Below are 15972 nucleotides of genomic sequence, written 5' to 3'. Positions count from 1 at the left end.
AAATGAAAGGAGATTTTTTTTATGAAGATTAACATCTTTTAATGAATTTATATGAATATGCGTGAAAATTAATTAGTGATTTTGTTTATTAAAAGATTTATAATTGACAAAGTTAAACATGAAAGCGAACAAGAAACTTAGGATAAATAGGATATACGTATGTAACAATAAGAGTGATGATGGTAAGAGAACACACGAGAACCGAGAATGAGGCTTGAGAGTAGACCGAGGAATAATTGGGAAAGAGAGTGAGTGGCGAACTTCGGGGACGAAGTTCATTTTTAAGGAGGGAAGATGATAATTTGGGACCCACAAAGGACCTAGAGACGAGGGAACCCACTACACTCGTAAGTAAAGGATGACCCCTCCTACGAGACCAAGTAAGACCTAAACTAGACCTAGTAGACTCCCAGTGGACTGAGTAGAACCTTAAGTGGACCAAGTGAGTTGGCACTCGGTCGAGTAAGGGTATACTCGACCGAGTGAGTGCCACTCGGTCGAGTGGTGCTGAGTTGTACCCGAGAAAGGATATTTCAGAATTTCATCCTATCCAAACCCTATCCCCTTTATTCTTCTTCCTCTTCTTTCTTACTCTAAACCCCCTCCCCCCCCCCCTCTCTCTCTCTCTCTCTCTCTCTCTCTCTCTCTCTCTCTCAAATGCTCCTTATGTCTTTCCCTTGGCCTTCAAGCTTGGATTAATGGTGGAACACCTCTCCTAATTCCCGATCTACCTTTGTAAGTCGAAATCTCACATTTTCCTCTTTGTCTTATGGTTAATCTCGAGTTAGGGTTTACTAAGAGAGATTAATTAGTATTTGGCTATGTAAAATGAGTAATTAGTGACTAATAATAAGGGATTTTAGGTTGTATTATAGTATAGAGTGGTTTGTGATAGTTATTATGTGATTTATGTAGGATGAGACGGTTTCATGAGATGGATACTTGGTGATTTCGATTAGCTTATGGATTATGCTAAAAGGTAGGTTATCCTACTCGATTTCAATATTGTGTTTGTATGTTTGGATGTCTTTTCTTGTTAGTGTGTTCATGAGTCGGTTGGTATGTCATGTGAATAGTCGAAGGGTTGTTAGTCATAACATGTGGGATTGGATTCATGAATTAGTCATATGTTAAATGTTGTTCTTCCATTTGTCATGTATGGTTGTGATTGTGTTGTGTTGGGGGTCTTTGGTGGTGGTACTTATTGTCGAGGACACGTAAGACGGTTGGAAAACCGTCTTGCGCTCGGGTTGCCCCTTGGAGCTTCCCACTCCAAGGGGAATGTGCACATTAATGACTTCAATCACGGAGGGACTCGTGTGGTTGAGGCACGACCTCTGGCAGGGGATCCGGTTGGCTTTCAGACCCGGTACGTCTGGGCGTGTCCCGGTACTGGTATAATGATGGCATGATCGATTCTCATTCGCATAATTATGTTGTGTCTACACTTATCGAGTCATGTCTTATGTTGTGTATTGAAACTGACGTTTGTTGTATCCGTGTAAATGTCACCTATTTCCGGGGTGGCCTTTGTCGATCCATATGATATTTCCGATCATATGGGGAGCAGTTGTTTACAGGTTAACTTTGGTAGCATGCGGGAGAAGAGGACGAGCCGTGATGACATTCGAGTCGAGCATAGTTGATTAGATTAGTTTAGTTGTCTATGTAATCCACTAAACTGAGAAAGTCTATGTAATCCACTAAATATTTGTTTATGTTAATTGTTTCTCAATTGCGACTCAGATTTCATCGCCTCGAGAAACTGAGAAAGTAACATCTACCAATTACCTTGGCCGGGTAAGAAGGGGGTGTTACAACAAACCCGCAACTTCAACAAACACAAACAATGGAGCCGAACTCGACCTTGGAGATAATGTAGAGTTGTTTGAGAGAGTTTGTAGAAAGAGATTGTAGGGAGAGAACAGAAATGTAAAACTGAAATGTATATTTGATTGAATGAATTGTTCGTTATAGTTTCTTTGGTATTTATAAGAAACTCCAGCTAATTAACAATTAATTGCCAGCTCATCAACAACTAACAAACTTCTAACTGATTTTAATAATTCTAAAACTAATTTTATAACAAACACTCCGATCCTACATCAGCTACTACTCCATGAGAAGAATATCCTTTTTATGCTTGTGGTCGCCGAGAATATATAAGCACAAGTTGTCATAAAGTACATGTAAGTGGATATCATAGAGTCTCATTCGTTGTCCACCATATAAAACATAACGCAAAATCTTATTTCAGACGAGCACTTTTCCCGTCTGAAATAAGACCGATAAAATGTTGTCATTTTTTGATAAAATGTAAGCAGTGAATCTACAAAATGTTATCATTAAAGGTGTCACTTTTTACCCTGAAAATAGTGGAAAAAATAATGGTAACATGTTATCAGAAAAATACAAACATTTTACTGTCAAATGATAACATATTGTCCGTCTTATTTCAGACCAAAAGCAATGGTCTGAAGGAAGACGCACTGCATACAGGGGCGGATCCAGGAATCAAATATAGGGTGGGCTAGAAAAAAATACACATACTGTTGCCAAAACCGGACAATCGTAGGAAGAGTAAAAAGGGAAAAAAAATTAGAACTTTTGCCAAAAGAGCAAATAATAAGTATTGAATCAAAACCTATAAAATTATGAACCGTTTTATTGTTTTGGTAGATATATCGTGAACCATTCTATTAGAATCTATCCAACCAACTCCGACACCTATTTCGAATACTCCCTCCATCTCATCTTTGATAAAATAACATCTTATACAATAAATAAAAGAGTAAATAGATGATCGAGACGGAGGGAGAAAAATATGAAGTACCTTAAATGGTAGTTGTCGTAAACAATAAACAAATAATTGAGACAAATGGAGTACGAGTATAAAGCAAGGGCTACTTAGATAATTGGTATTAAACAACAAAAGAAAGTTTGGGGGAAAAAGAATGCTTATATGGGGATTTGATCCCTGGACTTCCTAAACCTAACAACACTATCAATCCACCTGAGTTACTATAGAACAATGACTCTAGTTACAACTAAAAATTAATTATCAGAATTTTACATTGGGCTTCAGCCCATAAAGCCCCTAGTGTAAATCCGCCCCTGACTGCATAACGCAAATGTAAACTATTGACTAGAACGAACTAAAATTGAATATATAAACTATTTGCCGGGATAGGGGTAGTGAGTATGGATGACAATGAATCTTGAATCCAATCATGATCCAACCAGCCGAAGAGGGAAATACAAGCAAGTACGGAGTATATTTGATAGGATAGTGATAGAGCGTCACCGGGTGGCGCCTAAATTAGGTGTCAGCCTTTCACATGCTTTCTTAATTAAAGGGACCCCACCCACCCTATGTAAGAGTGTGACGCCCAAATTGAGTGTCACCTAATGCCACCGTTTCATTTTTCTATCTTATATGCAAGCATGCAATCTTACCATTGTGTTAACAACAACATAAAAAAAAGAGTAAATTATCAATTACACCCACGCCAAATACACATTTTTACATTTACTCCCACGTCAATTTTTTTTTTTAAATTACACCCAAATTAATAGCTCCGGTTATAATTTGCACCCAAGGCCATTTTCAGGTGAAAAAATTAATAAAATGACGATTTTGCCCCTGCATCTATTCTATCTTCTTTATGCTTCCCTTTCATTTTCTCAGTAATTTATAAACATTACTTCAGGCGAGGAAGGCGTGGTAAACTGCACTGGTTCTGGAGGTGGGGTAATAGCAGCGGTAGATGGTTCAGTCGTGAATGCAGAAAAGACGGGAGGAGAGACTAGCTGTGTCTCGTGCGCATATGGACCAATCGTAAAAATGTGAGCCTCTCTTGGACAGGACATACTATTCATAGAAAGCGGGGCAATCGCTAGAAAACCGACGGGTGAGTGAGTTCTGTAGGAGGGTCGATTCGAGCAGAGGGGAGGAAGGAGGGCAACAAAAAGCGACGACGTTGATGGGTGTGGGTTGTCGGGCATGCGATCGCATCTTCATCAACATCCATCGACAAGGGACAAGACATGACTTATTCTCTTCTTTGGTTTTGATAGACCCAAAACACCAATCTGATTCCAAAAACTTCCCCATCCGCTCTTCTCGTAATGAAAATGACGGACATATTGATTATAATTGATTTTGGAGTAATCGGTCCACACCTCCATCTTTAGTTGTTATACGTAGACAAAAGTCTGACTTCAATTGCACTTAGGCCAATTTAGGCCGGTCAATTGCACTTTCGAATTGATTGCTAATTTTCGGGTTTTATAATGGTCGGCATTAACCGACATTATTTGTAATGTTTATAAATTGCTTGGCATTAAACAATGGGAGACTTACCTTGAGGAGGGGGAGGTCTTTAAATTAAATTGGGGAAGATGAGGGAGAAAGATATAGAAGAATGGATGAGAATGAGGAGAAAAAACAAGGTGGGTTCATAGAAGAAGAAGGAGGAAGGAAGGGGAAAAATCGTCTAAAATCAATTTTTTTTTAAAAAAATTGAATTTGAACGGAAAAGTGGCGGATTCCGATATTGGGTGCAATCAGAACCGAGCCTATTAAACTTGGGTGTAATTTAATAAAAAAATTTAACGTGGGAGTAAATGTAAAAATGTGTATTTGACGTGGGTGTAATTGATAATTTACTCCAAAAAAAATCATATCAAAATGAGTGATACTCCCTCTATTTCAGTTTATTTTGTAGTACTTTTCAATGAAAAAGAAAATATAAAATCACTATAGTGAATTAGCGTATCCAAGCCTCTCTCCCTCCTTATCCAACTCTGTGTTTTATCTCTCTCTTACACGACTCCTTTTGCAGTTCTCAGTTTTTTCTGCAAATATAACCTGTTGGGTAATCTCTCTAATTTCATCTTCAAATTGCTGCTCTTTTAGGTTAATTGTAGTTGCCAATTTTCACTCACTTGATGAAATAACAGCTGTAAATAATTGTTACTCCTCGTTTTTGCATTCAAATTTGCATACCCATTTCCAAATTATTATGTAAAATGGTATATTCAAGTTGTTCTACATAAGGCCTACTATGTGTTTGATGAATTGCCTGTGTGAAATCAGTTGGTGTAGAGTTAGTTACTTTTTAAGTGGAAAGTTTGAAACTTTGGCTATAAATTTGGTGGTTGTTATGATTAACTGCATACCCATTAAGGTTGTGTACGTCCGAGTATCCGACCCCTCACACCTCGCAATTCGTGGGATCCCTTGAGGCTGTATCCTTGCACAACATTGAAACTATGGTTTATTTGGTAATATGATCAATTGTTTGTTGCAGCGACTTTTGGTACTTGAGTGTTGTAATTTCTAGCTTCTGCTTACTTTAGGATATGAGAAAATCATCTATTGGGTTAGATTTGGCTGTTCATTCTCGGAATACTGAATACTCAGTTTCTGCTGAACATGTTGGGAACTTCAGTTAATTTTCATACTCCTTCAGAAAATTTTGTATATTGATTCAGTTTAGTTACATTTCTAACCCATCTTCCAATTTGTTTCTTGATTTCAGTTGAAGGTGTGAGGCCAAAGTGTTGTAAGTGGTAGTATGGCTTGTTCCACATCAGCAACATGGAGCATGGCAACTCTCACGTCAGCGTTGCCTTCAGTTCCTTCTCATCGTGCATTTAACCAGTTGCCTGTTTCCGCTTCCTATATATGTGCATCAAAGCCTCGTAGACTGGGTCTATCACTACGCAGTTCTAAGCCTCTTCTGCCACAATATAGCGGTCTCAGTGCTCTGTGCCCTGTTCTCTCATCGTTTCCCACTGGATTGGGTATCAGCTCTTATCCTTAGAAAATGGATATCAATTGGACATTTCTTGGTGGTAATCTTATTGTGTTTTGTTTCTTTATTTAAAAATCACGATTAGGTATAGTCGTATAGTTTTTCCGAGTATACGCCTGGAGATATGAATTTATCTTGTGGCCACGGTTGACTTATCTGGTAAAAATATATTAGTAAACTGAAAGTTGCCAAAAGCTTTCTGCAATGTTAAAATCTCATAGTTGATTTTCTTGCGGTTGATTGTCCTTCTTTACCATGAAAATAGAATTTGAATATAGACAAAGAAATTTGTAGTGTTTAGCCGTTCAGGTATTCATGAATTTCTGGTTCTGTAAACCAAATAAGGTGAAATAGAGTTTACAAATTTAACTGGTTGATAAAAAAGATAGTGTTTATGTAGGCATTTGTTTAATAGAAAGCCAAGGTTGGTCACATTTAGTACTACGATAAAAGAGCCTTCATCCAAGGTTGATTCGGGGTCGGCTAATATGTATCATCCTTTGAAACCGTTGATGATGGGTTAAAATAATAAGTGAAAAAAGAGAAATAGAAAAAAAAGGAAAACATGATAAATACTCCGTAGTTAGACCATCCCCAAGCAGTGGTCGCGCTAATTAGGTCGCGACTCGATTTTACTCTTAATCCCACCTTATTAACCTTGACCCATTTTCACCTCCTAAGCAGAAGGTCGCGACCTAGGTCATCAACCCAATCATTTTTCACCTTCCAACCCTTTTTGTTTTGTTTACGACCAATGAAAATTTGACACCTATTGGGTCACCAATTGACCTAATAAGGTCAAGAGCAACCAAAGAGGTCACAAATTGACCTTATAAGGTCAAGAGCAACCAAAAGGTCACGCTAATCTCATGCTTAATTGTTGGTTAAGGCGACCCAACAAGGTCGTGACCTCCCTCGTGACCTTGCTTGGGGATGGTCTTAGTGTGCGAGTAGCGCTTAGAAAGTCATAAATATAGTAACGGATGATAATATCGTCAGCGGATAACCCATCCAGGTGCATTGAATGGCCACCTTGAAGGGACAAAAGTTGGTTAAATGTGTTGGCTTATAAAGAATTAGACGGGAGATGATGTCAGTTTTTAATCTAATGATCGGTCCTTGTCAATGCTGTGTAAATGTTTCATCGTTGTTGTAGGCATTAAAATTTTATTTAAATGTCGAAAATACAGAAATTAATTAATTTGAGTTAATAATAAGTAAATTACTCAATTTAATTATTTTTTGTCCCTTTTAAATCAAATTTGGGTCATTCTGAGTTATTCTGGTCCAAACAAAAGTCAATTTGGGCCAACTTTGCAAACAAGCCAAAAATGGGCCTAATGGGCCAAAGCCCGTGAAAGCCCAACTATTCTCTATAAATAGAGGCGAAATTCATTTCATTCAAAGAAGAAAAACTGGAAGAAAAGAAAAGCTCTGGAATTCTCTCTGGAAATCTCGTGAAATTCAACGTAAGCAGTCGCAGTCAACAAGCACAACAAATTCGTGCCGCACTCAAACATTCAAACTCGAATATTCAAACATTCAAGAGAGACTCAAGTCGTTCGACCCTCTCAAGAATACAAGTCAACGTCGCGCGTAGAGTGCATACACCCTCTACACGCGCACCCCCTGCAAAACGCATGCACACCCCCTACGTGGATCGTGCACGCGCACCCGGTTTGTTTAGTTAGAATCAGAGGATTATTAGAGATTGTACACGAACTTTTCTGATATTAATAAAAACTCGTTTTGTTTCCTTGTTTTGTATTTCAGTTATCGCAATACAAAATTTGTCGTTACAGTTGTGCTAATCGATAACTCTTGCAGAGAATGGCTTTGACAGTCTGTTTAAAATCATTGATAATGGAGGCCGTATTTACGCTATGCGACATGGTAGGCGAGTGCCCAAACTTAACAGACCACCAGATCAGCGCCGTGCACTTCTCCGAGGCCTAACAACCCAGCTTCTGAAACATGGACGCATCAAGACTACAAGAGCGCGGGCAAGTGCCGTGAGGAAATATGCTGATAAAATGATTACATTGGCGAAAGAGGGTTCACTTCACAAAAGAAGACAAGCACTTGGATTTATCTATGAGAAGCAAATTGTTCATGCGTTATTTGCCGAAGTGCCAGATAGATATGGAGAACGAAACGGAGGATATACAAGGATTATAAGGACTCTGCCGAGGAGAGGGGACAATGCCCCTATGGCATACATTGAGCTCGTTTAGGTACTTATCTGACTGCTTGCCCTCTTTCTCCAGCGTTAGGTTGGTCGTTGTTCGGGACAGTACTTTAGTTATTTCATTATGAGCCTGCTTAATTTTAGCTCGCTCGAGGGCCCATGACTCACAACATTTTGCTGGTATCTACATTTGCTAAACATTTTTCCTTGTTTTGTGTGTAAGCTTGTAATGAGTAAAAAGTAAAAATGTTTGACTGGTAGTCTAGGATCTTCATCGGATTTAACTCGTCTGATTGATGTGATAATCTAATTTATAATGCTTCAGAGTTATATATCTTGATTACCTCATCACATAGTTTGTTTTGAGTATGTTAATTCATTCTTTTCTACAAACTTGGATTTCCTGTCATTACTTGTCTACTTGATATATGGTTACAGTACGTTGGTTTTCCAGTCATGCTGTTTTTAAGGAACTAAGCATTCCACAAAATGTTTGATCTTAATTGAAGAAAACCCTATTTTAGTTGCTGAAATCTTCCCTTTTTTGTCCTTCTCAGGCTATTAATGCAGTCAGATCAACGGTTAATGCCTTGCAGGAAGCTGATTGGTGTTACGCCGGGTTCTCAATTTTCAGACGTATTTTCATCATTGATTAGGATTGTTATCATTCCAACTATTTTGATGGACCAGCTACATTGGCAAAATTTGTATGTCTTTATGTTATATAATGATAATTGGCCTTGCTTTTGTCTATTCTTTCTAAGGTTAAGCAAGTCTAGTTCCAGAAGCACGTCATATATACGGGTTTCAACTTTTTTTTTTCCTGAACCTGATTGAATTTGAAGTAGGGTGTTTTATACTTTTATATCTACTCAAATCAGCAGGCATCCATGTTTCTTATTTGTCTATTATTGTTAAGGAATGTACTACGAAAAATATTATATCATGTTAATTAGTTGGCTATATGATACTCCCTCCGTACCAATCATTTGCTTACCTTTGATTAAAAATACCCCTCACAAAGAATATAAAAAGGTAAACAAATGAATGAGACGGAGGGATATATCCCATGATAATTTGTCAAGACCTTGTAAAAGTGCGACCTGGAGGCCTGAAGTTGGTTCTTAGTTTCTTACTAAGACATGCCTAGTGCCAGAGTCGGCTATCAAACATAAAGCACCTCCTTAACTGAGGTGCCAAACACACCTCTCCGGGAAAAGGCCCAGGAGCATTGCAAAAATAGTGCAGAAGATGGGAGCCTAACCCCACTATTATTAGCCCAAAACAGAGACATAAGTTCTCACAACAATGAGTCACAAAGTAAGCTAAGTCTAGCAAATCTGCTAGACAATTTCGTGGTCGACGAGGAGTAGATATCTCCTAGACCCCAAATTGTTATACTTTGTGACGCAAAAGAGGCAATGGGGATTGGGGACTGGGACCCCTCACTAATGTGGCTAGGGAGGCTAGCTAGTGAGCGGTTCGTTTGGGATCGATACAAGCAGTGCCGGGAGACCTCACCTGTGCTAAAAATGTGGTATCAGCCTAGGTGTGATTTTCTCGTAAGCCGATGAAAAAAGTCGTTAAAGTCTAAGAGACTGTCCTGCCCTAAGTAGGAACTAGGAAGGCTTGACCTCTGCCTAAACCGAGGGGGATACATTTTAAAGTTTTGAGGGTATCCTGGTCCAGGCCCATGCACAGTCTTGATTTCCTAGGAGATGGATCGATCTCACCGGGAGAGGCTACATCCCCACTGAGGAAAGGCTAGATCCCTTCAGATATAGATGATCTTGGAGCAAAGGCATCTAGCCCTCCATTGCCTATTTTGTTTATTCAGCGAAAAAGCATTATGTCCCTCCGGATGTGGGTGGCCCTTGAGCAGAGGCCTGTCCCCGTCATGTTCTGTTTTTCCTGTGTTTTATAGGCTTTCTTTTTGTCATATGTACGATTTGGATCGTGTTTTCTGCCTTGTCATCAATTATCTTGTCTTCTGGCCTTCTTGTGTTGTGACTTGTGATACAAAATTGTTTGTACCATGTCTCTTCATTTTAGCATATAACTTCGTTGATGCTTTTAAGTTTTTTAGTGAACTAAAACCAGGTTTCAATTGATAAATTCTCAGGGCATTAGTTAGAAATTAGGATATTTTGGATTGGTTTGCAACTCTGATTGATTTTCCTTCCCAGAATAACAACATTATTGTTGTGACTTAAAAGGCTCCCTCCTTTAAACGTATAGGATGTCGGATTAAGTAACATTTTTCCAGAGTCAGAGATGTGAAGATGATTGACTAAACCAGGTCACTTTTTTTTTTTATATATATTTTTCAGTTGAAGTCACCGCCTCTGGATTCCCATTGCACATTGTAGCAGTATTTCAGATCTGATTTCCTACATTCTAAGCCTGTCGTTCTTTTGGTTACAAAAAAAAGTTTTGTGGTGTATATTTTAATATTTTCATAAATTTTAATGTGGGAGGAATTTCAGGTACAACTACATATCAGAGAGTCGGACTAATAGTTGGTTCAAATGAGTCATCTTGCTACAAATGTTAAGTAGTTGACTTCAAGCCTTGTAGATAATCCACTTTCTATGAAATGTCTCTTTTGATCAAATAAACTTATAAACATCCAGATTCTCAGCTTTCAAGCTACTGTAAAACTAACATTTTAAGTGATCTTTGGTTGGCACAGAAAGTATAACAAAGTTCAGGTTCCTTTGTTCTTTGCCGAAATGGCGGAAACTCTGAGTATTCAGGTAGCTCATGGGGCTGATCAGGGAATTCTACAAATGGCTTTAGATCGAATCAGCGAAGAGATGAAGCGTGCTTGGGGATTCAAGGAAGATATTGAGAAACTCAGGCCAGCTCATCAGATTGAAAGAGCTATTACAGAGTGTGACTGAGATAGGTGACAGTGTTCTGATGAATTAGTGGCTCAAAAAGGTGAAGAACGTGGTCTATGAGGCGATCAATTTACTTGGTGAGTATGCATATGAAGCATTAAACCACAGACTTCTGCAGAGATACCAAACTGAGTTGAGATCGAAGATCATATCTTACCAACAGGGTTCACCAAGCCCAACCTTCACTAGCTTTATGCTAAAGGCTGTCAGATGGAGATCGGAGATGGGTGTAGCTGTTAGAAAGGGGCCAGAAAAGAGTATGGGTAGCACATTGGTAAATGGTCAGATTCGAGAAGGTAAAAGCTAAGGATAAAATTTTTAAGGGGAAGGATTTTAATGATGGCGTGACATTATTAAGCGGTTTTACAATATAATTACTCCACCTTTCAACGAGATAACAACTTAACATGACAAGCATTAGATTTATTTATTCAATTTAGCAGAATCACTCACTGCCTCCAGCTTCCCAAAGTAAGATAACAACTGAACACTTTGACTTTTATAGTTGTGCATTTTGAATTAAGGACTCCACACCTATTAACATGTCATGCATTATCTATCTGACTCATTCGTTATTCAAATTGCACAGGCTGGAACATTTTCAGGTGCCAACTACTTCTCAGACTAGTAGTTGGTTGGAATGAGTCATGCTGCTTCATATCTTAAAGTATTGCATTTGCAATTATATCAATGAACTCACAATGGCTTCTAACTTGTCATAAAGTTAACCGACATATTAGGTGATTTTTTGGTTGTCAAAAGTTTACAGAAAGTATAAGAAATTCCAATTCCTGTGTTATTTGCCAAAATGGCGGAAACTCTGGGTATGAAGGTAGCTCAGGGAATAATGCATATGGTTTTATCTCGAATCAGCGAAGAGATAAAACTTGCTTGGGGATTCAAGAAAGATTTAGAGAAACTGAAACACGAGCTCACAAGATTAGAAGGACTACTGCAGGGTGCTGATGAGTCAAGTGACAATGTTTTGATGAATAAGTGGTTAAAGAAGGTGAATAATGTAGTCTATGAGGCTGATGATTTGCTTGATGATTATGCATATGAAGCTGTAAGGCGGAGACTTGCGCTGAGATTCCGAACTGGGATGAGAAAGAAGATCAGATTCTTCATCTCATCCTCTAATCCTGCTGTGTTCCGCATCAAGATGTCTCACAGATTGAGTGACTTGATGACTTCTGTTGATGAGATCTATACAGATGCCAAGGATCTTGGCATAAAACTAATTAAAGTCGCTTCTGGCTATTCCTATGACAATCCAGCCCCAGCCAAGAGCCATGAGTCAGAAGAGAGGCAGCTTCGAAACAGACGTCAATGGGTCGATGAACAGGGACTTACTGGAAGGGATACGGACATAGCTGAGATTACCTACTTGGTACGCAATCCAAATAACATGATTAGAGATTTAACTGTCATTGGAATCGTGGGGTTGGCAGGTAATCTATCTTCTCTCATCTCTCCTTTTTTTGAAGGAATTAGTCTAAATCGAAGTCAAACTTAAATAAATGGAATTTGGGGCTTACCATCATTAGTTGCTGACTTGCTGGTAGCCCTGAACGAGATTAGGGAGGCAAGGATTTTCGTTTCACGTCTGTTTTAATTTTATACAGTGGTTCGTACCAATTTATATGAAACAGTAGCTGACTGTTATACGTCTGTTTAAGATGTAAAGGTGAACTTACATAACAGGCTCGATAATCTTTTGAAATTGAGTCTCAATGCTCTGACTGTTATATATAAGTGTCTGAATTCAATTTACTGCAGAAATGAGTATTTTACATTGCTTCTTACTATATGTTCTTCATGCAATGTATGTGACTTGCAACATATATGTATGTTCTTTGTTAGGCCTTGGAAAGACGAGTCTTAGCAAACGAATCTCCAAGGCGGATGAAGTGAAAGAGTACTTCAACTCCCAAATAATCTGGCTGGTCGTCTCTCACGACTTTAATCTTACAGACATTCTGAATAAAATGGCTGAAAACCTTTTTGGCAGTGCATCAAACATGTCAGACAATTTATCAGTAGTCGAAAAGATAAAGGAAAGGTTAAAGGGCAAGATGTATTTGCTTGTACTAGATGACGTCTGGAATAGTACACTTGATTGGGAGCCTCTGAGATGTGCCTTACAAGAAGTAGGTGGAAGCAAGGGTACTTGCATCCTAACAACTTCTCGTACCAGAAATGCTGTGGCGAAGATGGAGTCATATTGTTATGCTGAAGATGATAGAATGTCCATTCAAGAGCCCTTTATTTATCAACTACAAGGTCTAGGAGAAGAGGAAAGCTGGTCTCTTTTCGAGAAAAGAGTGGGTCATGAGCATTTGGCAACCAAAGAGAAGCAATTGATAGGGAAAAGAATGATGCTAAGATGCGGAGGCGTTCCTCTGGCCATAAGAGCATTAGGAGATATGTTGAGGAACCAAAGCCTCTTAAAATGGAAAGACATTGAGAGAAGTGAAATATGGGAGAAGGAAGATAAGTATGGGATTCTGCCTTCCCTAGAATTAAGTTACCTTTATTTGCCGGACGTGTATTTGAAAAGATGCTTCTCATATTGTGCCATTTTCAAGGAAGATGAGGAGATTAGTAAGGACAATTTAATCCAACTATGGATGGCTCAGGGATTTTTGCTACCTTATGGTGAGATGGAGGCCACAGGAGATCGATACTTTGATATCTTATTGGATAGTTCCTTGCTCCAAGATGAAGAGCAAGATCTCCTTGGGAATGTGAAGACATGTAAGATACATGATCTTGTGTTATCTCTTGCTCGTGCTGTTTCGGGAGGGGAGTGCTTGAATTTGGTGGAAAAGAGTAATGTTGATGAAACTTCCGAGGCTAGACACTTATCCACTTTACGTGATACTAGTGAGCTCGATCTGAGACCCGAGTTTTGTAACAAGTTACGCACATGGTATTCCTCAGTAATAGGACTGACGTTCAATATAAAATCTTATGAACCCTTTCTGGTGCATTGTCGACAGTTAAGGTCGTTATGTTTACAAAGGCTGGCCCTGAATGATTTACCGGAGTCAGTTAGCAGCTTGAAGCATTTGAGATATCTCGATATATCTGAGAACGAGTTTCGGTCACTTCCAATTGTGATCACAAAACTATACCATTTACAAACATTGAGGATTGAAAATAATCGTGGAAGAAATGGATCTCCTTTTCTATGGGAAGGAGTGACCGCCTTGGTAAATCTACGGCATATTTTTTGTGGTGTTGGCAGCAATGGAATGATTATACAAAAAGGGTTGGGGGAAATGACCGCTCTCAGGACGTTGCCTCCAATCTATGTGCAAAATAATTGGGGTGGGAGTGTAAGTGAGCTTGGATCTTTAAACAACCTGAGTGGCCTTTTGAAAATCATTCGTGTTGATCTTATGAAGGTTGAAGAAGCTGAAAACCTACATTTGGAAAGCAAGCCAAACGTCGAGAGTTTAGTCTTAATTTGGAAAGAGTTGGGTGTTATAAAGAACTTTGGGTTTATCTTGGAAGAGTTCGGTGATATAGAGAATTTTAGTCAGAATGAAGGTCAGAATGAGATACTGGAAGCCATGAAACCCCGTGAGAAATTGTCTGAGCTAGAGATTAACTCCTATGGTGGCACGAGATGTCCACGATGGTTGTTAACATCCATTGCCGGTTCTCTACATAACAACATTGTCTCACTGAAGTTGTTCTATTGTCCATATGCTAAAGGAGATCTGCACCTAGAGGACTTTACATCCCTTCGTTTCTTGGCATTAATCTACTGTAATAAGTTAACCATCTCGTTTCCAAGTCATGGATTTGAATGCTGCAAATTTCTTGAGGAACTTGAGATAAGATATTGTTATGCTGTTGAATATCTTCCAGATATGTCTCCATTAACCAAACTTCATAAGCTTGTGCTCCTAAATTGTCCAAAGATTACTGACAAAGTAGTCGATTGGAGGGATCTCCCAAATCTGAGAGTAGTACACACTGGTGTATCAATGCCTACAGACATGGACGCTTATATGCCGCATGTCTATTTGTCTGTTTGTGACTCCCTTCAAAAGCTATTCTTAAATGGAAGGGAGATGGTAGGCCTTCCTATACAAGTTCAGATTTTCACGTTGCTACGAGTTCTAGAGATATCATTTTTCTATAAGTTGGAGAGGTTGCCGGACTGGCTAGAGCATTTGACAGTGCTGCGTTGGCTGACGCTCAGATCTTTGCTCCTGCTGAAGCGCCTAGCTTCTAAACGTGCCATGCAATGTCTGTCCAATTTAAAATTTCTTGACATCATAAACTGTCCCTTGCTGAAGGAACAGTTGAGTAAAAAGGGAGCTGAATGGCTTAAAATTGCTCATGTTCCCTACATTGAATGTGATTGATCAATCCGGGTTTACCAGGTCTCATTTCCTGTAGATGCTTCAATTATTTTTGGCAATGCTTATTGTTTTTTATCGTTTAAATCTCAGCACATTTGCAGTTTTGCACAAGTGAATTCCTCGGCTATATTGGTACAGCAGAGTGCTCGGGAATATTGAAATACTCTCTGACTTCCCCGGCTTAGCCAGTTTTAGGGGCTCATTGGTGAACTCTGCGATTGGTCGTCGTACAATGGCGGAGAGGTTATTTGGATTAGAGCATTTTGTTGGCTTCGCTTTGTTCCTCTTTTCAATTTGTTAATTATATTACGGATCAATTTGTTAACGGTGCACTTGTGTCTTTTCAATCTAATCATAAACTAGGATAAATCTCGTGCTATTATTGTAAGGTATGTATGAATTCTTAATTTTATATTATTAATAGATTTTTAATTTTTCATATTTTTTTATTCTTGTATTTTGATAAAGAAAAATAAAACTGAAAACTAATTAGGTGGGTTGATTAATGTTATTTTTTTTTTTTGGTCTGAAGGTGGGTTGATTAATGTTATGAGATGTGTATTTGTAATACTACGGTTTTATGTGTCTAAGGGTAATCTATCGACTGGGGCTTACTCTGTCGAGCAAGTAGTTTTTGACGCAAAACAGTAGACTGCATGTAGGGTACTCGATCGAGTAAACTT

At 38.8% G+C, this 15972-nt stretch overlaps 2 protein-coding genes across 2 annotated transcripts; both read left to right on the top strand.

Annotated features, from left to right (window-relative positions):
• The first annotated feature begins 4757 nt into the window (after positions 1 to 4757).
• Positions 4758 to 8760, top strand: LOC141601291 (large ribosomal subunit protein bL17c-like). The gene is made up of 4 exons (XM_074421562.1): positions 4758 to 4877; positions 5544 to 5808; positions 7647 to 8053; positions 8565 to 8760. The coding sequence occupies exons 2-3, from the start codon at positions 5580 to 5582 to the stop codon at positions 8051 to 8053; spliced, it is 636 nt and encodes a 211-aa protein (XP_074277663.1). The 5' UTR covers positions 4758 to 4877; positions 5544 to 5579; the 3' UTR covers positions 8565 to 8760.
• A 707-nt stretch (positions 8761 to 9467) lies between these two features.
• LOC141601287 (putative disease resistance protein RGA4) lies at positions 9468 to 15728 on the top strand. The gene is made up of 2 exons (XM_074421558.1): positions 9468 to 12361; positions 12774 to 15728. Exons 1-2 carry the CDS (start codon positions 11719 to 11721, stop codon positions 15290 to 15292), a joined length of 3162 nt encoding a protein of 1053 aa, XP_074277659.1. The 5' UTR covers positions 9468 to 11718; the 3' UTR covers positions 15293 to 15728.
• Positions 15729 to 15972: the final 244 nt, after the last annotated feature.

The sequence above is a fragment of the Silene latifolia genome, chromosome 1 (assembly GCF_048544455.1).
Source record: "Silene latifolia isolate original U9 population chromosome 1, ASM4854445v1, whole genome shotgun sequence".
Taxonomy (NCBI): domain Eukaryota; kingdom Viridiplantae; phylum Streptophyta; class Magnoliopsida; order Caryophyllales; family Caryophyllaceae; genus Silene; species Silene latifolia.
Note: the sequence above shows the minus strand (reverse complement) of the source record. Positions and strands in the feature narration are given on the sequence as shown.